Here is a 24,789-nt window from a genome sequence, read left to right on the forward strand (position 1 = left end):
AGTTTCACATTAAAGGTTTGCAGTTTTACAAAAGTGTGTTTGACATTAAATACAGTTATAATCAGGGAGCAATTGAAGCCTCTGCTGAAGTCCCTGAAGTCTGAACTATAGAGAAGGGGCTGCAAGTGATCCTTACTGCTACTTATCAAAACACTTAAAAAGTTACATTTAAATGAAATATTTCAGATTTCATTTAGCACAGGTAATTAGTAATCATCCCCATATGTAAATTTAACTTACAGTCAAGTCAGTGTTAAAAAAGCAGGAGAGACCAGAACAAAACAGTGACTCCAGTTCCTGATTTCATCCCTTTTATGTATCATGGGCATATTCTACGGCTGCTGTTTGAAAAAAACCAGGTGTTAATGAACAAAGTTCTTAAGTATTCACTCACAAAGGGAAAGGTGCATTGAAGCTGTTGGTGATCTACTCACTGGTGCTGTGTTGTGTTTCTTGATTTCACAGGAAGGTTAATGCCACCAGAAAGAAATGAAAAATTAAACATGTACATTTCCATGTCCATTTGAAATAGTGGTATATCTAAAATTAATACATACTCACAGACACACCAGAATAGCACAAATTTAAATGAACTTGTTTAACAAAACAAAGCAACTGAAGCTTTATTTATCTATATAGAAAGATGCATCCTTATGTGCATTCTTTTAAGCTAAGGAAAATGAAAAAGCCATGCAGCCCTTGCAAGAAATAAATCCTCAGGTGGTAATATATATATATACATAGAAAGTTTCTCCTTTAGTAGATGATTCCTCTCAACAGATAATTAATGCCATTTAGGAGAGACTTAAGCTTATGAGTACTTTATAGTAGAATACTCTACTACATTTTTTTCAGTACAACAGCAAAGTCATTGCTTAAACCACCATATTGTTTGTATTAGTTAAATAAGAGCAAGTAATAGAACTTAAGCAGTTAAACATGTATCTGGATATCAGACTACTTAAGTAAAGTAAGCACAAGGATATAGAGCAAATGAAAGGATTTTTCTTCAAGAAAAATCATCTTTCGACTTGTTGCAACTTCACATCTCATATGGCTTTTGAATGGAGGCATTAGTTAAAAGAATCTTTCCACCCATAGTCAAGTATTGACTGTATTTAAATACAGCAATGCAAGGACAAACAAGTTAAAAATTTAGCATACCATATTACTTCATGTAATATGGCATAGAACCCCTTTCTATAAGGCTACAAAGGACAAATTTACATTAATATGAGGTACTGGCATTTATGATTGGAAAAGTAAAGATGAAAAAAGGATTATACAGCATTGTCATCAGACATCTCTTTTTTTACCTTTTTTTTCCTTTTTTTTTTTTGAGGGGCTTTTGGTTTTAGTTTTCCTTTCTACAAAATACGTGTCTTGATGACCACATGCTCTAAGCTTATATTCACTTATTTTTACATATATATTTTATTTGTAGGGGCAATTGAGAGAGAGTCACAAATAACGAAAGGACACTAAGGTTTTAATAAGGGCAACAAAAAAGCGTTTTCACCAGAATAGATTCACATTACAGTACATCAATATTGACAGCATTCTCTTTTGTCTATTTTTGGTACATAAGATGGAATCTCTCTACATAACCTTATAAGGCTTCAGTAACTAAAAAGTAAAAAACCTATTAGTTTACAATTTATTTAAAAATTCCGAAAGACACAGCAAGTTCTAAATTTTAGTAGTGCTACCCATACACAACCATCTGGTTTCAGAAGCCATTAAAAGAGCCTCCTCCAAGGGAGCTTCCAACAGCAGAGTTGTGCAACATGGATGTATCTTACTACGAGGGGAAAAAAAATTACACATGGCACATTCTCATTCATATTTTGCAATGTAAAAAGTTACAAACATACCTAATCAAATAAATAATAAAAAAAGAATCTGAAATGTGTTTGTTATGTATCCTAAAACCACTACGCAGAATAATGGAGACTTTCACTCACAAACTATTTACATGGTAATACCCGGGTGAGGGTACACACTGCTACAAAACTCATAAAACAAAGGGTAAACTTGAAATGTTTTCCATAGTAAAGGTCTAGCAGCATGACTATATCTAATGCTGTTTGTTGTCTTGACAGTTTTTGGAAGTTTGTTTTAATCTATGTCTTCATCCAGTTCATAATTGTCTTTATCATAAATATCTTTTACTAAAAGAACCCGTACGAGCATATTTTCCAAAGTGTTGCGGTCCAGTGAGGTGGCAGTGTACCAGATGGGGCTCTCTGCCGACACGGAGCACTCTGGCTGCAGATAGAACATGTCTGTCCTCTGGTTCAGATTCTGTGGGCTACCAGAAGGAAAACACAGGGGGTTAGAAACACAGCCTCACAGGACAAAACAGAATGTTAGCAGCTCCAAAATCTTGCACAAACAAAATTCTAACTGTACCTAGGCAAGTTACCAAAAAAAAAAAACCCAAACCGACCATAACGAAAAGAATAATGTGAAGAAATGTGGTCTTGTTGATAGAAGGAGCCATGCCTGGTCTGGCCCAAACCCAGCCAGCCCCACATCTGCAGAGTCCCACATGCCTGGGACTCAGCAAGCATGCAAGAGATCACAGACTCTTCAAAAACCTGCATATCCAGGTCTTGCTAAACCAGAAAGTGCTTTCCATGATTTGCAAAGAGGCCAAACACTAATTACACCAATTGCTCACACAATTGTTGGCTGATGTGGCTACCTCTGAATGTAAAGCCTGGGGTTCCCTTGAAAAGCCAAGGATGGTAGTTCTGAGACGCACAGAAGTGTAAGCAGCTAAAATCCCTCCTCCTCCTGTTTTATTTAAAAGGTTGGTTGTTATAAATCTTAATCCCTTAATTCCTTGGCTGCTATATTATGGAATTACATGCAGCTCATAAACATCCTTTAAGACACTAGAGAAGACTCCTTTCAGGAAATCCTAGCAGTTCATCCATTTAGGCAAGTCTCAGAAAAGAATTTTCAATGCTGGATGAGCACATGATGACTCAAGCTCCCTCCTTCACAAACACTGCAGACTTCAGGAGTCCACTGTATTTCAGGTTTCTTCTGTAAAAATAAGGATTTTCACCAGCTCACCTTCCCAAATTGGCTGATAAGATTTCAGGTGTTGCTCTTCACCTCCTGGTGTGATTGTCAGATTGTTTTGCTCTCATGTAAATCAGATTAAGAGTCAGATAAGGAGTAAAATATGGTTGTTTAAAATAGTCTACTAATTTAAATATTTTAACCTCCTTACTACTTGCTTGAAACAACAGTACTTGTATAGGAACAAGCAATCACAGAATCAGAGAATCAATTAGGTTGGAAAAGACTTCTGGGATCATAGAGTCCAATCTGTGGTCCAACACCTCCATGTCAACCAGACCACGGCACTGAATGCCACATCCAGTCTTTCCTTAAGCACCTCCAGCACCTCCCTGGGCAGCCTATTCCCACATCTAATTACCCTTTCTGTGGAGAAATTCCTCTCTAATGTCCAACCTAAACCCACCCAAGTGCAGTTTGAGACTATAATGAGACAATAATACAGTCCTTCATAGCTGTGAATGAAAACATCCTGAAATTTCAGCTACAGCTGTCCACTGGTTGCCAAGTATATTTCAAACAGCTGGCATTACCTAAAATTTTACAACAGTTTTTACAGTGTTAAGTATTCCATTACAATTATTTCAACATAATTAAGAAGCAGAACCAGGAGAAACAGTCTGCTGCTTTAGTTAACAATGGTGACCAACATCTGCAAGACAGCATGGCTTGAAACCACATCATAACTGATGCTCCAAATGGGTTTAAGAGCATTCTTTTCCCCAAAGTTAAGATGTTCCTCATAAAGAAAAAAAAATTATGTGGTCTCTTCCCCAGTGACTGTGTAACTTAGTCCAAAAATCCAACTTGGACTTTTTAATGACAAATCCTCTCCAAACCATGAAAGTAGAGCAAGTGAAGGCAAAATGTCCCTGCAACAACCAGGATCAATGGAGTTTTTGAAAAAGAGGTGGTTGCATTAACAGACCACAAGCTCCTCTTTACTTGTTTCTCTCTATAACATCACATGCTTGTACTTCTGGGTGATGCTGGGTGTGAGCTCCTTCCTCAGCTTTCAGACCACGATGCTGTTTCCTAATACACATTGAGTCTCATAATTTATAGTCCTGTATACACCAGGTGATTTTATTTCTTTGGTATCACTTGCCCGAATTTCCCTTAGAGTTATACAAAACATTAAAATCAATCACTTGAATGGCTGTCACAGTTAAGGAAAAGTACTTTCCAAGAAATCTTGTTTTCAAGCTTCCAAAACACTTAGCTAGTAAATTAATTTTCCTAAGAGTTGCCTAAGCTTTTTTTTAATGTAATAAATTCTGCTTCCTTCCTTCCTGCACAATTAATTGTAGAGACTGGATGGAAACAAGCTAGTTCTAAATACTGGGTTAATGCCGGTAGTCATTTTCCTACTACAAAATATTTTAAACATGCTTCCACACTGGGTACCTCAAAAGCATCTACATTTCAGATGCCTGATAGCTCATAATGAAGCAAATCTGTTGTCTTAACCCAATTCTTAGTGAAGAGATGGGGACCTCACAAACAAAACCTTCAGTGTCAAAACCCACCAGACCCTTGCTGGCAATTCTCTGCAGAGATACTTGGTATTCCCAGGTAAGAAAATTGAATTGTATTGTAATTCCCTGATGGAGCCCTTGACAATTAACACTGAAGTACTCCACTGCTCCCACACTTAATATCCAGATACAGAAGTGGAGATTTCATTTAGGTACTTATCAGAAGATTTCAATCCATTCCCTTTGCTGGAGCACATTTCATGCTGCATCAAAACAGTTCCTTTCTGGACCTGATTTACTCTAGACCCTGTCTGTATTAGCGTGTATCACACTTACCTTTTAGACAGATAGCACTCAAACATTTTCACAGGGCATCTAGCTGGATCAGATGTGTTTTCAATTTGTTCAAATACTGGCACATCATCTTCATGTTTCCTTTTTCCAGTAGCAATTTTATCTTTAAGAAGAAAATCAACAACATCTGAGCTAAAACTTGAAGTTATTTTACATTTTTCAGTAAAATTCCCCATAAGCAACCCACCAAGTACCACAAGGTGGTTACCACAACTGTGCAAATCTGCAAACTGGAAATGCCACCCACAACCACAGGAAAGTCACAGCATTTCACATGGAGACCAGTGGGCTCAAATTAACTCAGAGACCCTGCAGTCCCCATGGACGACACACTCCAATTAGAGTTCTCGGAGCTGAGAGCTGCTAGACTTTGTATGCAAAGGCAGAGCTCTGGCTCCTGGCCAAGTGCCCAGATGTCCCTCACCAGTGCCATGTGGATGCTCCTGCAATACTAATTTTGAACTGCCTTAGTACCTTCATTATCAGCTCTGCACAGGGAAGACACTTGATATCGAAGACAAGCTTTGCTTTCCATTGTTAGAGGATTTTTCTTCCACTGTCTAAAAACAGTGCCAAAAGAAAGTCTTAAATGCTGCTCCACTGTTTTCAGGCCAAAATATTTAGTGTTAAAGTAGAACAGAGTATTCAAAAGAGCAACAGGTGAATGTGATCCTAGCTGTTTAATCCTCCAAAGGTAATCTTCTTCAACTCGAGAGAATATTGATCCTTGGAAAGAAAGAAGAGTAGAGAAAATACAATGGATTAGCCCATGAATATCAAGGTAAAAAAAAAAAATCAAGTTTTTGTGAAATGCAACAAAATGATCATGACAGAAGTTGCTGATAAACTTATTTATTTCCATGTCCACACTCCCCAAAGCCACCTATTAAAGACACTCACTGAGACAGTCAATGGGAAATCTCAGTACAGGCAATTTCAGAGAGAACACATTTCTGTTTAGTTACAACAATTTCTGACATGCAGCTCTGTCATGCTATTTCACAGAAATAATGTTCAATGGAGTAACCTTAATTCTGTCATAAAAGGCATGTTTTTGAGTTCATTTTATTCTGCTCAGGTTAAGGCCTCCAAACATTGTACCTTCTTCCTTCTTATTACTAATGGGTATCTCACTTGGAAAGCATTCCTGGACCATAACAGGTTTCAGGAAGGGCCCAACACAGAGGCTCTCTGGGCTGTACTGAGAGAAGCCAATATTGAAAAAAGAAAGGAAGGGGTCTGGCAAGGACAAGCCTTCACTCAAGTGAGGATTGTGAAAAAGATGGAAGAACAGCTGATTCTGCAGTCCAGCACCAATACTGGTCTGCTGGGAAAAATCTGCTTTCCCCATGAACAAAAATGATCCTTCTGAGCAGAAGACTCCCGGCAAGACTCCTCCTAATCCAGGTGAGAAATTCTACAATATGTCAATTGTTAGCCCTACCTACACATAGTGCAGTGCCTGCCTGCCTGCTTCCATCTGGGGAAAAAATGGGCAAAAAAATAAGTTCAGCTCAGGTAAAAACTACAGGTCAAAAAGCTTTTTTTAAACTTTCTCTCCTAAAGATGGATAGTCAATTTTAAGTCAGCGCCAAAAACAACTCTTGTAGCAGGGATTACCCAGAAACAAGACAAATAAAAACAAGTAGAGTTTTAAATTAAATCTTAGAAGACAAATCTGTAATTCTTCATCAACTGATATTGCAATGTATAACATATATATATACATATATATGCATGCTTAAGAATACATAGGTTTTAAGAGATGAAAAACATACATGACCAAAAAGAAAATTACCATCTGGAAGTATGCTTGGCTGCCAGCTTCGAAGAATTTTATTTAATTCCTGTTCAAACGTCTGGTAGATTGGATCAATAAATATGTTGTCTTTCCGATTACTCCTATATAAATACTACAGAAAAGAGAGAGACACAGTATTTACAATTCTAGATTAGAACAATTCCTTTGCTACAGGGTTTTCTTTTTTTCATAACTGCAAATGTACTGAAAAGCAGTATCTAAAAATAAAGCTATGCCACCTTTCCAATATCTAACAGGTAACAGTTGCTTCCAATATAATTATATGTTGTAAATTTCTAACTGGATATGAATCCAGTTAGAAATGAAATAGTTTAATTACAACTAATATTTTCCTCCAAGATTTCCTGTGTGCAACATTGTATCAGTGAATGGGGAGTCATTAAAAAAACCCGAAACCACAAACTACTAATTTATCTTTTCCTACACCTATGCCTTCAAAAATACCAAAAACCAACCCACATTTAGCAAGAATCTGCCATTTTAAATGTGAACTCCAGACAGTAACAGTAACAGTACTGTATCTTCAATACAAAAGTGGGAGAAAAACACCCACTCATATATTTGTGGTAATAATATACAGCAATACAAGAAAGATCATAGGATGGTGCAAGGCACTGGCCTATTCTGTAATCTAATTATCTTACCCCTCTTGACCTTACAGACAAAAATTCTTTTGAACCTTTACCAAGAATTAATGGCTGAGGACTACTGTTTGACATTATCATCTCTGAGACATTTCTAAGACATTCTGGCTTCTTAAATTTTCCACTTCAGCATTATCTTTGCAAGAACATGCCTGTTAGTGAATACAATAAAAGTGACAGACAAAAAACGCATTTGCTTCTGGAAATGACACCTATTTCTGTACCCATGCTTGAAATCACATTAACTACAACACTGATAGGTGATTATGGTTCAGTACCTCCTAGCCTTCTTATCTTTGCACTTTATTTTATAATAGGGGCAAATTAATGAATACACTTCCTACAGGTTTTCAACAACATTTTCATTCAGATAACTATTTTATATGATAAGCTTAACAAACTCCTCAAAGCACAATATTCCCTCATATGTGCTTGTTTCTATGTACACCAGTTTTGATTTCACAAAGCAATTGTAAGCCAGATAATACAGCTCACTGTAAGCTTCATGGCATTCACCCTTCCACTCCCTGGCACATTTTTCCACCACGTATTTTTTTCTGGTTTGCATTAAACACTCACACTGAACAGCGGCAGTGAAAATGAAGACTGAAAACTGGTTCAAAACCAATCCACACACGTGCCTGTGAGAACTCAACTCAAAATACTTCTTCCTGGTTCAGAGTAAGTGTTGACTAAACCCCGGCATCCTTAGCTGAAGTCTGAAGCTCCCCTGAGCACTGGCACCAGAGGGTCTATAGAAGGATGATGTTGTGCAGCCGGACAGACTCCAGCCTACCACCCAAACCTGCAAACCTTCATTCCCAAACCACTGTGCCCTGCTGCTCTACAACCCTACAGGGGCAGCATGAGCACAAGCCATTCCCACCTGAGATGAGCTCTACTGTAACTGCAGTGCATGGGAAGGAACTGGATGTGCCTCTGAATCCCGCAGTGGAGGAGAACAGGCTGAATCACTGTGCATAGCGATTTTGTTTGCCTGACCTTCAGACAAACATCTGCCAAACTCTATCAGCCTGCCCAAACAACCCCATTACCAGATATACAAAAAAAACCAAGAAAAAACCCCAAACCAAATCCCAATAATCCCAATTAGGGACAAAAAATGAAGGCCATGATGCAACAAAGGAGCTCTGCGGGTTAACACTTTCCTCTAGATGAACCGTCTCCACTAGATGCCTGCCTGACCATGCAGCAGCCTTTATTTCTAAGTGTGATGGCCTTCAGGATCACTACTTTAGAGTTATCAAAACCATTACTGAACCACTTCTGTCTGAAAGCAGAACAATTTCAGCTGCAAGTTAACCTCTGAAAGCAGAACAATTTCAGCTGCAAATTAACCTGAACTGAGAAACTGCACCATCTCACTCAGGGACCGGTTTCCTGGAACAGATTTTACAGCGCTTCCTTTAGGAAAACGCTGTTTTACAAACTTAAAAAAGAAAACAACCAACTTAGGACTTGAAGATTCCTGGGCTCAAACCACATTCTATCCATGAGGAAAAGCTCCAAACAGAGTATTTAGCCACAGTGAGTGCAGTCATGCTGGTGGAAGGGGAATGTGCTTTTTTACTAGCCTATGGTTCCTACATCCTCTTCCTTTGAAGAGAAATTTACTCTAAAATAGCAAAATATTAATGATCTTTGGCCCAACTGAGTCCTTAAATGGCAATGGCATCATTTCATCTCCTCTGAGCAGCTTCCAAGTTCAACAAAGCCAATAACTTTTATGCAGTAGCAGACAATTTTTTCTCTTTCAGGGTGGGGGTTGTCAGGTGGAAAGGACTAAGCAAATTCTAGAAGGCAATGGAGTTTTATTGTGCATGTGACAACTGCATTGCATTTAGGGTACCACTAGCTTGCTGAAATGTGTTTCTTCAGAAGGGTGGTAATATTTGTCCCCAGATATTTGCCATTCCACACAGATGATGGCTGCAGCCCTTCACAGCTCATGTTTCTGTCCCTCACTTGCTGTCTGCCTTTGTGAAATGCAAACTCATCAGAACACAGCACATCTTCCTACTGGTCTGGCCAGCAAATCAGGGCTGTTTACACTGCCTGAATGAAATACTGGACACAAAGTAAAAGCAGTGAAATTACAGTAAAATGACCACATGTTGCTCCACTAATGTTCCAGGATTGTGTATGTGTATTAGGCCTCATGATAATTGTGGCTGGCACACAAACTCCGATTCTGAAGAGCTGAAAAAAAGATTTTTTATACACAACTAGCTTTCATGACTGACAAAATAGACAGGGTCAAAGGTACAAAGAGAAAGATTAAAAAAATATTGTTTGAGCTCCATTTTATAAACACATACTTCCCTCTGTGTACTGTTTATCTGCTTAAGATGAGTATTTTCAATTCAACAGAAAGGTACAGAGACAGTGTATCATGCAAGTGCAGAAGCAGAAAGCTAGCTGAATTTGAAACACACCTTGTAGCAATATTGACTAAAAAGCCACTGACTAAAATCAATGTTTGCTTCTCAAGTTTCAACAATGAGACAAAGGTAGCAACTAACTCTTTATTTTTGCATACTAGCAACACAGGAAAATTACTATTTTACGACTTATTTTTAAAATATTTCAATTTTAAAAATCGTTATTTGATTCAATTCCTCTGCTTCAAGTATGGAACAGTTTAAGTAGAACTCCAAACGCCATGAGCAGCTTGCTTTCCACATCATACACATCTTCTATTACCTTTTACCTTGAATGAAATTTTCTGTGCTCTCAGCTCTGAACGCTGCTTATTTTGCCTATGTTTTGCCTCATGTAGCAAAAATTAAGACAGCCCTCCCTGCTTAAAAGATCAGCTGTGGAACAGCTTCTCTAATTACTTAGCAATAGGTTACTGCCTTCACATCCACGACATCCCACCTGACTCCTTCCCATCTTGCTGTGTGTAGGACAGTCATAGTCAACATAGCAGAGTTTCCTGCACTCTACCCTGCCTGGCCACAGTCTACAATACTCAGCAAATCAGAGTCTCCCCAAATGACACTTAATTTAGGTTGTTTCCTCTATATGCTAAGGAACTGAATTAGTCAAAGAGATCATGCCTGGTTTCATTCTGGTTTTACATTGGACATCTTTAGCAAACAAAATGAAGCACAGCATTTGAGAAGACTATGTAGTTTTTGACTGGGTTAATTACTTGCTTTAACCCAGCAAGAAGCTTAAAATTATTAAAATATACCAATGTGTGTTTGAGCTTTCAGGATGGGTCTGCAAACTCATTTCCTACACAGACAGCTCTCTACAAGGTGATTACACAGCAACCTGATCACAGCCATGTATTAAGGGTAGCTCCTAACCAGTAAATCCATGTTATCTCCACTCTTCTACTGAAATGGGTTACAGTCAAATCAGCAGCTCCATTTCCCATTTCTACAGCCTCTACTAACCTCCTGAATTCCAAGACACAGATAATAGATGCTGTCAGGTGCATAGTTCTCTCCATTAGGCCTTCGAATTTCATTGACAAAATGTGTCAACCCATAGTTTAACTCAGCTGAAGTATGTGATAATAGATCTTCCTTTAATTTCACAGACTTTACTGTAAAATAGAGAAGAAATGCTACATTATACAACAGAATTGTCACACAGTGAAGGTGGGATGGGGTACTTTTTGACTGGAAACTGGGAATCTGGCTTGATGTCCTCTCCATTAACCAATGAATGAGACTAAAATGTACTAAGCAGTTAAAATGTTACGTCTGTATTAAACAATCAAGGCTCCCACAGTAAAGTCTAGTTAACCAAATGCAGTAACACCTGCTAACAAATGTACTGTCATGCACAGCTCAGGGTGACACAGAGGCAGCCCAAGATGCTGAAGTGAAGCCAGTGGTGTAGAGGGGCACCTTCAGGGGAAACAGCAGTTTCCAAAGACCCAAGAGCACAACACAAGGGTGCTGAGATGCATGTGGGAGCTGAAGAACAGCAGGAGTAGCAGCAATTCCCCTTCTCCCCCACAGTACAAATGTGTACAGAGAGGAGAGCTGCAGAAAGAGCAGCATGGCTCCAGGGGATCAAAGGCCACCTTGTGCCAGAGCTCCACAGCCAGGTAATGCCAGCCTCAGAGGAAGATCTCCTTACAGGACAAAGAGTAGGAGGATGTCCCTCCCTTGCCATTTAGAAGCCCAAAAACAGTGTGAGACCTGTAGTGAGTTAGAATATGAGGAAAAATAGGATGCAAACAAAAAATTAAAATGGTCACAGAAAATCAGAATAGCCAAGAAGGTGCTGTCCTAGCTTTCATGAGAAGCGTGAGACCCAGCATTTTGAACCAAACAGGAAAAACTAGAAGAAAAAGCGTTTGGCAATTGTGTGGTAAAATAATCTCAGTCATGCGGGACATATTAAGGACATGAGAAAAACTTGATCAAAAATTCCAGCTGAGAATCAGACAAGTACAGCAATTTTCCCTAGCAGGTCAGAATGTGGATGGCAGACTTTTGGCAATACTTACTTGATTTGAGCTCCTCTAGCTCTGGAAGCTCTTGGTCTAGGTGGCGGGACTTTACCCAGTGCTTCCAGGCATTCACCCCGTAGGCGTATTTGAAGGGAAAGCTGCACTCGGAGTTCTCGGAGCTGTCATCGTGCGCCTGGTACTCTGACACGGCTTTCCTCTTCACACCCTGCCACGGCAACACAGAGGGTAAGGCCACCAGCAGGGCCACCAGCAGGGCCACCAGCAGGGACACAGCACCTGGCACAGCCAGCTGCAGGCCAAAGGGCACACTGAACCCCAGTGCACTCACACAACTTCAGCGTGTCCATGCACAGGGAGTTGAAGATGTGACAAATCTGTGTCACAAGGGCTGACTCCTCAAATGAACCCTTTGCCAATGGAAAAGGCAGCACTGGTTCCAGATTAAAGCATGCCCAGCAGTGCATATGTGATAATGTCCAGTGCATAATAGCAAAAGCTATTTTTTTAGAAATATTTTTTTACCATTATTTTTTAAATATTTTTTACTGCAGATTTGATACTAGAAAGACCCATTTATTATTAGAAAGATTTAGGAGAAGTTGGCTGCTTTTTTTAAAGCTGCAATATCTACTGCAGTTATCGGAACAAAACCGTTTCAGCTTTGTGCTAGGCATAGGAAACTATTTCTTGGTAGTGTCCTTCTAAATAAAAGACTATGGCTAATTTGAATCCAATGTCTAAACTAAGATTGGCTAAAAATAAAATCTGGGAAAATTACAAGCAAATAAAAAAAATTTTTTAAACTCTTTTATATGGTATGGCTCCCATTATAAACCATGGTAATGCCAATGTTTTTCCATCTTACTATCAAATTAAACCAAGACCCCTTTGTTCAAAGCAGAAGGTAAAACAGCATTGCTAAGAATACAGTAGGTATATACACAGTGGCACATTCCATCAACAGTTCTGCCACCATGAAGCAAAAACAGGATCAGAACTTACAAATCCCACTCCTATCAAATCTAACAGCTATCTGCAACAGACATACCACTGAAATAATTTTATTACTTGAAATATATCAATTTATGTCAGAAGGATAGGAGATTAGGTATGAGTCGACAGTAACATGCTGTAAATCATTATCAGAACTAAAAAAAGGATATTTTTTCCTACATAAATTTTTGTGCTTTTCTTGATATTTTTAATACCATGAAAAAATTACCTTCTTTTTGGACCGAGGCCTTGGCTGTTCCTCATATTCTTCACCAAAAACAGGAGGTAACAAAAACTCATTTTCTGTATCCAGCTCCTCAGTTGCTGAAAATACATTAACAGAAACTTATTTCTAAGTGTCTTTTAAATAATATTGCTTTGAAAAAAACCAATTCCCTATATTGGTGTGCCTTAACATATGGTGTCCACAAAGGCACACAAATAAACACAACCAAATACTGGATTTTGGTAAGAGGAAACAAACCTATTTTTATATTCAAACTAAGACAAAGCTGTCAAATTGTAAAACAAAGCTGTCAAATAGTTTATTTCTAAGTAGGTTTCAGAGTACACAATGCTCAACATTTCAAGTGTGATCTGAAGTTGCTAAAGCAGAATTTCTTACTGTAGACTCTTACATAATGTTTTCTGTCCAGGCTGTCTTTGGTATCAAAAATTCTTAGGTATGGTGAGAATGAGCAGCTATGACTGGAAAAAATACAAATTAACTTAGTAGATGTAGTTTTGTTCATGTATTTAGATGATTTCTATACATGTTTTGTTATTTCTTGTAGCACATTACACTTAGTTTAAAACATTAAGAACCAGAAGGCAAACTCCTTCAGTGAAACTGGTTTTAGTCTATATTTATACAAGTGGTGGAGGTCTAGCTCATGATGGATAACACAGTTAAGTTTGGTAAGCAGATGTATGGCAATACCTCAAAATACTGTTTATTTAACAATTGAGGGGTAGGATTGAGGACTCTATTTCAGGGAGGAATGAGACAACATATGAATGGAGGTAGTGTTGGAAGTCCCACCTTTATTTACTTTATTGAAGATGGTTCATCCCTCATTTAGCCATTAAAAAATGTTTTCACTCAAAATTGAATGCTCTTCTGATAATCTGATTTCACCACCTTATTTCTCAAGACAGCTTTCCAACTGGAGCAGATGAAATAGCACTTACATGCAGAGATTTCAGAACTCTGCCCCAGACTCAAAAGCAATCCTTTTCCTGATACCACAAAGAATCTTATCTCAGACCACACTTGAGTGTAACCAATGCCTCTTACAGACTGCTGCTACTTACTACTCCAACTTGCTTATTTCTTTTCTTCTGTGGTTCTTCTCTCTCATGTACCCAGCTTCACTTAAAAAGAGGGTTAAAAAACTAGTAAACTTCCCAAGATTAAGGTCAGCCTAACCCCCAGGCCTTCTCTTTAAATTAGGCATAGAGAAAACTGGACATCTACTGCAGACAGAAGTAGTCTTCAGCACAAAAGGAGCCTGTCAGCTCCTGCAGAACCTGCCCAGCTGAGGTATGAGAGTCATGTGTCCAACAGAAACTCTGAAAGAGGGACAGTAACTACAGCCAGAACCTTTCTTGGATCTTGGATTGACTGGGGTATGGTGTAAGGAAACAGACACTGTTCCCTGCATTCCATAGAGTGGTAGAAATTGTACTAGATAGCATCAAGAGTTTCTTTCAAGAAAGGTCCCAAAGCAGTGATTTTTTCCTGCCAATTCAAATAATACCACTGCTTCAAATGCAGATATGGACATTACCCAGATATTAAAAGGTAACACAGGTGGTGTGCAGCATGCCAACTTGCATGCCAATTTTCTAACAAACTTGAGTGGGAAGTTGACTCTTTAGTAATTTCTCTAAATCATGAAAATACCTGGAAATTGAAGAATGCATTCATTATGTTTTCCATGACACATGCCACCTGAGTTCTTGAGCCTTCAAAACAACTCTCCTAAATCCATGCTCAAAACAAATAATACACCCAAGTTCTTTGTGAATGGTTAACTTCTCCTTTCCTTTGCATTGTTTCAAATGCTGTATTTAGAAAGATGGAAGAACTAATTCAGAAGTCTCCCATCCATGCCCCCAAAGGCATAGCAAAGTTTTACCTAACAGTCAGTTAGGCGGATCCTACAATCAAATAAAGCTTCTCTGAAAGGATGATTAAACAAGGTACAAGGGCTGCCCAGAGTGTCACAGTATTTATTAAAATCACAGAAGAATTACCTCTTGGAAAGTCTATTTCAATATCAAGGTCTGGCTCATATGGAACATCAGGCAAGCTTGTCCGTGACTCTGAGTTTAGGAGATTGGAGTCAACTATCACACCTGTTTAAAACAAAAGGAAAAAAATTCATTATTTTAACCAACACATGGATTAGCCAAATGTAGCAGATCTACAACTTTAGAAGCTGAGTTGTTCTAAAACTGATTGTTCTGCTCATTACCATCCTACATTTTCTTGTTCTTGGGATCTCACATTTACTTTTCCAACCTGATTTCCTTCAAACAAACAACATACTTACTTACTAGCCCATTGTTCTTCTCCATGAAGGTGAGTCATCAAAGCACATGTATAGAAGATCAAACACTGGTGAACCTGGATCATATCAACCAATCCCAGAACTCAAACAATCTTGACAAAACTAACTGTCTATTTTCCTACCTGATCCTGTCACAACAGAACAGACTTTCAAGTCTGCTTCTGCAGGATCTGTTTCTCAAATAAGGCATGCAGGCAGGGAGAAACAAAGCTTGAACTCTCTCCAACTTCTGGCAAATACTGATTGCTCCAAATTCAGTCCTCTGTAAGTGAGCAAGCTCTGATCCCATACATCTGCTCATTTAGCTAGCTGTACTTCACAAAAGAGAGCAAGAAACTGAAAATGACAACCTTGCAGCGCTACCAGAAATGTGCAGTTTTAGTAGAAGAATGGCAATAGATCAGAATGCAGTAAGCCTCCCAGGACTGCAGCTCCACTGGCCTCCCACATAACGAGGCACAAAGTGTAAGTGTATGTAATTTGTCAACAACCTTTCAGAAATCTGATGAAAGAGCTTGGAAAAAACCTTCAAAATTTCATCAAAGTGAAGGCAAATACTTCTGGAAAGACACAGGAAAGACTTGAAGATTTGGGCAAGCAGAGCCAGGAAAGAAGAGCAAAGAGACATGGGCCCTGAGAAACTAAAACTACAAAGTATGTGGAACTTTTTGATCTTCAGATATACATTTTTATTATGAGAATAATGTGTTGGTTGTGCCCAATAGCGCTTACTCTAAATCATGGGCTTTTTCAGTTTCCCATGTTTTGCCAGAGTGCTCAAGAAGCTGAGAGGAAGCATGTCCAGAACAGTTGAGCTGAAGTGTCCAAAGGGGTATCCCACACCACACAGTGCTCAGTATATAACTGGGGGGAGTTGGCTGGGAACCACCAATTGCTGCTCAGGAACAGGCTGGGTCAGTGGGTGGGGAGCACCTGCATGGTGCATCACTTAGATTTCTTGTGTTTTATTCCTCTCTCTCCCCTATTTTAATTGTATTTACTAGCATAGTTAGTATTATATTTTATTTTGTTTCAATTACTAAACTGTTCTTGATTCACAAGGTTTACTTTTTTTCCTGAGTCTCTTCCCCATCAGGCATGAGGTGATTAAGCAAGTGGCTGTGTGGTACTTAGCTGCCATCTGACATTAAAGTACAATACAACTTCATATAAGACCTCAATGACAGCACTGTGTACTCAAATTTTCCCTAAAATAAAAAACCAAGCCAAATCCTTCTAGTCACACACATCCCCCAGCACTCCAAACAGTCAAAAACTCATCAGGAAACTCACTGGCCACATCAGAAGCTTCAGCTTTTCCAACATGTTCAGGTACCACCCCTGACAAATTCAGTAGTTCAGCTTCCAGAGGATCTGAGGGCACTTTTCCCCTCAGCTCTTCTATTGCTGCAAGGATTTTCTCAGTGCTATCCAGAGTAGTGGGCAAAAAAACTGGAACTGGCACCTGTGCAGACAGGGAGGCAGAGATAATTAGAAAAGAAAAAATGCCACAACAAAGCAAACAACAACCAAAAAAATTCTATACTCTTCTGAAAGACAGGAGTTGATACACATTAGAAACAAGTCGCTCTAGTGTGAGCTAACAAAAAATGCTGACAGGTTAAAAACCCAATATGAAGGAACTAGGAACAGAAGGGATTTCAAGAAAGGGCACAGGAAAAAAAAAGACAAAATACAGCTGGTCAAAGAAAGAACAGAAGGGTCTTTGGAACTTCAAACATGTCTGATTGTAACCTCAGACTAACAGTTTGGACAAATCAGCATCTTGTTTTAGTGGCTTGTTTTTTCCTGCTGTTTATCCCACTCTGCCATCCATTCCCAACACAACCTTTACAGCTTCCTTATTACAATAACAAATCTTGCTGTTAAAGGCTTATCCAGCATATTCAGGAAAAGCAGAAGTATCACTCAGAACTGTTCCTAAAAAGCTCAGTGGCACAAGATGTTCACCATGGAAGCAGGCAGGCAGGTCCTAAAGAACAATCAGGGAATCCTACGCTTTTTCAATAAATAGCCCTGCAGCACCCTGCAATCCTCTAGATGGACCAGGAGGAGAACAACCAGCAGCACAAGGTGGTCCCACACATGCATGCGAAGGATGCCAAATTTAAAATGAAGCTGAAGTCTCACTTACAGGAACAGGAACCGTGGTAGGAATAGGAACATTTTGACTGTACATGTTCATAGGCACCGGAACGTAGACTGGTACAGGAATAGGCACTGGGACATACTCTTTCTTCCACTCATCTTCTACTAAGAGAAAAAAGAAAAAGGCAAATACTGCAGGTATTTAAATATATTTTACACCTGCAATTTAGTGAGGAAAAAAAATCAGAATATTTGGAATATGTTAAAAGACAGTAATAGTTAAGAAAAAGCTGCAATGAGGAAATTGGTTCTAGCACAGTTCAGGAGTTACCTGTCTGACAAGATTTTGCCTGCATATGAGGTTTACAGTACGTGGCTTTTGTCATTGTCAAAGGCTTGCAAAGAACTGCCTTGTTCTTCATTTCTCTGTTAGGTGTTGGAGAAGGTGGTGGAGCTGAGCCCTGCAGACAAGCAAATAAGAGAAGGTGCTGTTGCACCACACAGATTCCAACAAAAAGTTCTTGACTTAATTTATCAGCTGATACTTTCCATAAATGAGATACCGAAGAGGAAGCTCACAGAAACACAACAAAGCAGCACCAACTACTATTCTAAAATTGCAAGCTATTCTACATTCCTAGTACTGAGCTACCATTGCCCCAGGATCATGAGAGGAGGGCTAGCACTTCTGGCTCGTTTCCCTTTTTTTTTTTAATTGAAGGTACCCTAAACACTTTTTTAAACGAGCTTCTTTAAGTGAAAGTGCCATTTAAGCAATTTTATAACATAAAAAATAATTTTAGCTGTAAAAAGAGTTCATTATGAGCAGCATGAACAAACTTTAGGCTCAAGATCTTCTTGAATTAGGCCACAGTCCAAAGATGACTATTTCTGAATGAAAATTCTCTGAACACTTTTTATTACCTAAAGTACGAGCTTCGAGCTCCCCCTGCTGGCTCTGCAACAGTGACAATAAATAACCTGGGAACATCCCAGAATGTTCAAACTGCATCCTTATGGTCAAGAGGTAAAAAACCCCCTTGTTCCAGACATGGTTTTTGTACCCTAATACCTCTTTTAGAACCTGATTTGAGAAACAAACTCTCAGTTTTATTTGGTCATATATAAGAAGACTAGCCCCATATGTCCATTTAGATAGGGAAAGAAAGCCCAATCCCTAGAACAGCAATATGCTCCACCAGGCGTACACTCCCTAAAATATATTTTAAAAATACTGTATCACACATAGCTTTGACATGATCTTTACATGACTGAATTAACATCATTAAACATAAAATACTAAAAGTTTTTAACATGACAGCTTAGCTTGTCTGATGTCTCTAGTTACCTAAGCAATTTTCTGTTTCTCATAAATGTATTTATATTGTCATCAAAAACTTCCACTTTTTCATTTAAATCTAAGATTTACCTTTAATGTCTATTTGCATTTAAAAGGCAATTCTCTCAGACCTTCCATGCAACAAACAAATCAAAACTAAGTTTCAAACAAAACCACTAAGCTAACAGAAAATAATATTAATAGTGATATTTTTGACAAGCTGAGAAAAACCGAAACTCAGAATGCTGAAGGCTGCTGCTCCACTGATGATCCCTACCCTTCCAGACAGTGATCCTGCAAAAGGCTCTGTTTCCCTAGTCTGTAACAAAATCAATCAGACCTTGAGCACCGGGAGAATTCTTCTCTTGGGAAGGATAAAATTTAAGAACCGAAGATTTATTTTCAGCTTTTTAAAGCTGAGCTACCACCTTAATATTCCAATTGGACAGTGAAATTCTCTTCCTTTTCTATACTGAATAAATACACTAGTTAGTCTAAACACATGAATAAGACACACAGTGTGTTGATCAACTTTTAAGCAACATTTATATGCACTATAGATGTAAAACACATGGTTGATGATTTAGTTTCCCAGAAGACATTGAAAAGAAAGTATGAATATTTGAAATTTTTAGTTCACCTACAGATGTGAAAGTGACTAAAAAGCTTCATAAATTTAGCTTAGGATCATTTAAAGACACTGATTTTTGGTTTTTAATAGCATCCCTCTAATTCACTGGGATTGCACATTTTAAGTACATCTAATTATGTTTTGTGTATATATATACATATAAAGAGAGAAAGAGAGACAGACTCAGAGAGACAGAGTTAGATATGAGAGTGTGTTTAATATATGAACTTACTGTCATTTTTGTCCGGGGAGTTTGACAGCCCTGATCTGAAAGTACAAGGAAACATTTTTAGAATTTTTTTTTCCTTTTTCAAAATCAAAGCAAATTTCAGTAAGCAGTTCAAGATAACACCTATCACCAATATAACATTAAATCAATAGAACTGATTAGTACCATACTGCAGGTGAGAACTGCACACAAGACTTATCCCTCATGAACATCTCCCTACTGATCTCTCTCAACACTCCAGTATTGAGCCTTACACAAAGGCAAATGATAAATCAATGCTCTAGTCAGATGTGAATACAGCCTCTTTCAGAAAAGTAAACACCAAAACATTCAAGTATGAAAATGGCTATACAAAGTAGCTGAGCTGGTATAATTGCATTAATTTAAAAGCTGGTTTATTTGAACTTTGCCTGACTTCCCATTTAAACCACACAAACATGTATTCAGTGCCCATGAGCAAATTTACACAGTAGCTACTGCCAACAGAAAGGAAAAAAAAGCAATGTATTCCTCCCATCTAGATACTTTCATTGTATTTTCATTTCCATTTCACTTATTTTCCTTTCATTCCATTTAATTAATTTCTTTTTTTTTCATTCCTAGTGCATCTGCTCTCTGTGACCAAAAGGCGTTTTGAGAAATGTTTCCACAGACCAAATAATGACAAACTGGAGCACAACAAAAGAGGAAAACATTTTCTCTTCCTATGATGATACAGCACTAAAATTACACTTAACCCAGAACAGCTCAATGATAACAGCTGACAACAGCTCTGATGATAACACAGAAAAAGATAACACCTAACGCAATTTATTACGACAAATAAATAATTCATGCAGCTTTCAATTTTTCATTGAAAGGAAGCTTCTGGCTTGGCACTTGTGTAGCCCTGAAGCAGCACCTACCATAGTGCAGGTTCTCAGGTCCCTTCTGGGTGGCCAGATTGGGCTCGTTCTGCTGGCAGTAGAAGCGGAGCAGGCAGTGCTGATCGCAGAAATGCTTCATCTCGCCGCGCCACTGCACCTTCTCTTTCAGGGCTCCTTGCGACTTACAACAGTCACACCGTACAGCCTTAATGCAAAGGAAGATTTCACATTTTTAAATAGGCCTTGGGGAAAAATTATTGCTACATTTTAAAAGGCTACGTTTTTAAGAGTACTGAGGATTCAGTACCACTATACAGTTAAGTCTCACTCATGAACAACAGTTAAGCTCCCTTCCTTTTCAACTGTTTACTGGGGGTTAGCACCCAGAATAAATCTGCTTTGCTTTAGTAATTTGTCAGATTTGTCACTACGTAAAAAGAAAAAAAAATTGCTCACTTCTAAAGAGTCATCAAAAATGAATTTTGTGCATCAAATTTTAATTAATTTCATTGAAGCATTCTGCAAAACAAGAGCAGAAACTGTTAGGCTCCTTAATGACTCTATTGAACTGAGGACAAACACAAGCCATTTTTTCTACTTCCAAGATCTGGTAGGCTTTTTTTTGTTTGTTTTAAAAAAGTATCAGAATTTTTAAAAAGTCACCAAAAGAATAACTTCTCTAGGTATCAAATCAGCATAAATGTTCTTTATATTTCCATTATTTTAGTAGTTTGGCAACAATTTTAAATTCCAGTTCTTTGGTTCATCCAAGTTTCTCTATGATTTACAAACGAGAATTTCTCTCAAAAAAAGAGGGCTCCCCCAAAATTTAGTTAGCATGTAACTTGGAAACTCAAACATTTAAGTAATATATCTTTCATGAACCTGCATGTTAATTTAATGAGGCATCACTAAGCCAATGTTTTTCTCCAGAATAGATTCTACTGCATTTCACCTGCCACACTGTAAATTACTCTCTGAACAGTGGCAGCCTCAATTTCACATCTTCCAGTAAGCAAATAATTGTTTGCACTACAGCTTGCCTCAGTATTGTTTGCAACCTCTATCCTAAAGCAGACCTTAAAAAAGTAAAAACTTTAAAGATGCTCAGGAATCCAAAGCAAGTCAACCTAATAATAGAGCCAGAGGAAGAGGGAAGTTATTATATATGCAACATAAAACATTAATACATAAAACCATACACAACATTGCAGTTATGCACGAGGCTCTGATGGCTTAAAAAAACAAAACGAAACAAAACAAAACGAAGTCCAACTGTAGTTTTTGTGACTCCAAAAAAGTATGAACAGGCCAATTAGTTCCAATTTTAAAAATAATTAAATGTTTTGTTTCTTCTCTGTATTTGAACAGTGTAATATCATCCCCTAGCAGTGTAAGAAATTGGGCTCTCAGTTGAAATTTTCAAGTATTTAAAGATGATACATAGAGACGCTCTTTTCTAACAGTACAACCAGCTTAAATTGGGAGCAACTGAAGCTGCAGCTTCAAGATCACCTCACGCTAAGCATCAGGTGGCCCTGGAAGAGCAGGTACTTCTCTTCTCTGTGCAGGTAGCAGCAGCAGTGCTTATGCACCTGTAGGGCACACAAGGTCAGAGGCCTTACAGCACTGCATCATCCCCATCCTCCCTCAATTTTTTTTTTATTTTGTCACTTGGACTTTTCACTGATGCTGATACACATTTCCTTCTGCAGATCACCTCAGCAGGACAAAAGAGCAAGTAAGCTTTATTCTTAGAAGGGAATGAGGAAAAAGATAAAATGTAGAAGTAGATAGAATATTGCCAAAATACTGTAGATTTAACCAGTTCAGGAAAGCTGTGAATTCACACCTTTAAGGCAGACGCAACTTCCAAAGCCACCAAAAGACTGAAATACCAGTAGGAAAAAAAAAGGTATAATTCACTCTAAATTTAAATCTCAAACCCACCTAACACTGATTAAGAATGACAGCTGACTCATGTACAGAAAAGCCCATCTATTCTGACCTGCTGCACGCTGCTTGACTATCAAAGCACCACTTTCTGCTCATTTTTCTCTCCTTCAAAGAAAGAAAAAAGGGTCAAATCTTGTCAAATCCAGCAACTACAGCCTTCCTACAGCAGGGCCTGTCGTGATAGGATAGGGAGAAATGGCTTAAAATTGGAGGGTCAGCTTAAGATTAGACAGAAAAAAAGGTCAACTTAGACTAGATAGAAGAAAGTAGTTTTTCAGAATGAGGGTGAAATACTGGAACATGTTACCCAGAGAGGTTATAGATAGGTAAACTTTTAAGGTCAGGTGGGATGGGACCCCAAGCAACCTGATCTCATTGAAGAAGTCCCTGCTCATTGCAGATGTGTTGGGACTACTAAGCCTCATAAAGGTCCCTTCCAACCCAACTATTCTGTGACTTTCTCATTCCTGCAACTGTTCTCTCCCTCCCCCGGTTTCCTTTTTCATTTTGAAAAAGTATATTATTGTCTCTCCTGGGCTTCTACTAAATTATTTAGGTAAAAAAAACCCCTGGTTTGCTTCTGCATGGAAATTACTATTCCTCAGGAAACCTGGGATTCTTTTATAGTGATGTTTCACTTCTCATCTCTACATTTACTACTCTTGAATTCTACTGCTTCCATAATTCTGTTTACAGTCAATGTTATACACTGTTCCATGCACTGAAGTTTCCTGTTGTCTGCTCACCCACTTCCCTGATCATCAAATTTATTGAAAGTGAAAATGAATTAAAGATTTTTGTGACAATTTATGATATTTCCTTCCTTCCCCTTTTTATTTGTTTTCACCTGGGATAGTGGCACTAAATACTAACTGAATCTCCAAAATACCTGCCTCAAGTCTGCTTATCTCTGTGTTCTAAAAAGCCCATCTCTGCTCGCTGTGCTTGCACCGCACAAGTCCTTTGCTACTCCTAACTGCTTTTTGGTACATTTCTTTTCCCATTACTTCAACATGTTCAAATGGGCATGGTGATTAGTATAAATCACTAATGTTTGCCCCAAATTTGGGTTAAAGAATAAAATTTGCATATGTGGGGCTTTTATTTACATTTTTAATCCCTCCATCACCTGTTCCTAAGGTTCTCCAATGGTGTGGACTGCTATTAACTTCATCTAATCTTAGCTGTCTATTCCAGCTTCAATTGCAGTAAATAGGAAGCAAAAGCTGTTCCCTGAGAGTGAGTGAGTATAAAAGAAGATCAGCTATTCGGGAAGAGTACTTACTGGAGGTTGAGATGTCTAACTAGAGAATGGCTGAATTCTGACAACAGAAATTCCACAAGGCTGTCTTGCTGTCTTTACCATTTTGATTAATGCTGGCTCCACTGTCAAATTTTACCACTGCTGAAAATCTCTGCTGAGCTCACCAGCCACAGTGACTTTTCTTTGCCTCAGTAGTTCCCCACCTCCTACTTCCTCTTTGCTGCAGACACCTGACCCCCATTGAATACTGAGCCATCACTGCACATGCTGAGTCTAATCAATTCTCCACTGTGGCCTCGCATGACCTGTGAGGCTCCAGTGGAGAACCAGACAGTACTTCAGCTGCACTACTGTCACCAATGTGTCTCAGTGTGTGTTTAAAGAAACAGATTTCTGTGCTGTTCTCAGAACTGTATACTCTTTTTCAAGGTAATTTCAATGCTCTAATATAACATCAAATGATTGAAACTGTCATCAAACATCAGGCTACCTAAAGATTTCTACTGACATTTCCCAGGCATTTTCTGGATTAGTATCCAAACCATTGCATGCAAGTTTACAGGAGGAGCTCTAAAAACTTAGGGAGCTAACCTCAAGACACCCACAATTTTGCCTTTTGTCTCAGAGGTGCATGGAACCCAAAGAGTAGAAATTTCCTCAGAACTTGGCACCAACTGCAGCTTTTGTCCAACAAATGATCAGGACTAAAAGTATTCTTTTATATTTCACTGCCCCATATTAGGTTTAAAGGACTATTATCTAGGTTAGTCTAATGAACTTTTAATACTTCTAGAAAAGTTGTTGTGCTTCTACTATTGCTAACTTCTTTGGGCTTTCTGAGAAGAGAATTTTGGCATTCATGGAAGTGCTCCCACAATACTTGATTATTTTAAAAGGTTACAATGTTTTCCAGATAATACTACATGAGAAAGATGTGTCCATAAAAAAAAGTAGACAAAGAAGATGGAGACAAACA

General features: G+C 38.5%; 1 protein-coding gene across 10 annotated transcripts in view; it reads right to left on the reverse strand.

Moving 5' to 3' along the window:
• Nucleotides 1-594: 594 nt before the first annotated feature.
• ZMYM2 (zinc finger MYM-type containing 2) overlaps nt 595-24,789 on the reverse strand; it is an 86,097-nt gene continuing 61,902 nt past the window's right edge. For 8 of the 10 annotated variants that reach the window (XM_031066081.1, XM_031066080.1, XM_031066084.1 and 5 more), the window contains 13 exons: nt 20,633-20,798; nt 19,731-19,765; nt 17,860-17,989; nt 17,575-17,693; nt 16,713-16,884; nt 15,103-15,204; nt 13,073-13,167; nt 11,887-12,055; nt 10,820-10,971; nt 6,724-6,838; nt 5,400-5,651; nt 4,908-5,028; nt 595-2,311 (listed from right to left, as the gene is read on the reverse strand). In XM_031066081.1, the coding sequence (XP_030921941.1) occupies nt 2,119-2,311; nt 4,908-5,028; nt 5,400-5,651; nt 6,724-6,838; nt 10,820-10,971; nt 11,887-12,055; nt 13,073-13,167; nt 15,103-15,204; nt 16,713-16,884; nt 17,575-17,693; nt 17,860-17,989; nt 19,731-19,765; nt 20,633-20,798 (1,821 nt within the window). In that variant the 3' untranslated portion in view covers nt 595-2,118. The remainder of the gene's footprint in view (nt 2,312-4,907; nt 5,029-5,399; nt 5,652-6,723; nt 6,839-10,819; nt 10,972-11,886; nt 12,056-13,072; nt 13,168-15,102; nt 15,205-16,712; nt 16,885-17,574; nt 17,694-17,859; nt 17,990-19,730; nt 19,766-20,632; nt 20,799-24,789) is intronic. The other 2 variants (XM_014311771.2, XM_031066082.1) reach the window with 1 other exon arrangement.

This window comes from Geospiza fortis, unplaced genomic scaffold, assembly GCF_000277835.1.
Source record: "Geospiza fortis unplaced genomic scaffold, GeoFor_1.0 scaffold16, whole genome shotgun sequence".
NCBI lineage: Eukaryota > Metazoa > Chordata > Aves > Passeriformes > Thraupidae > Geospiza > Geospiza fortis.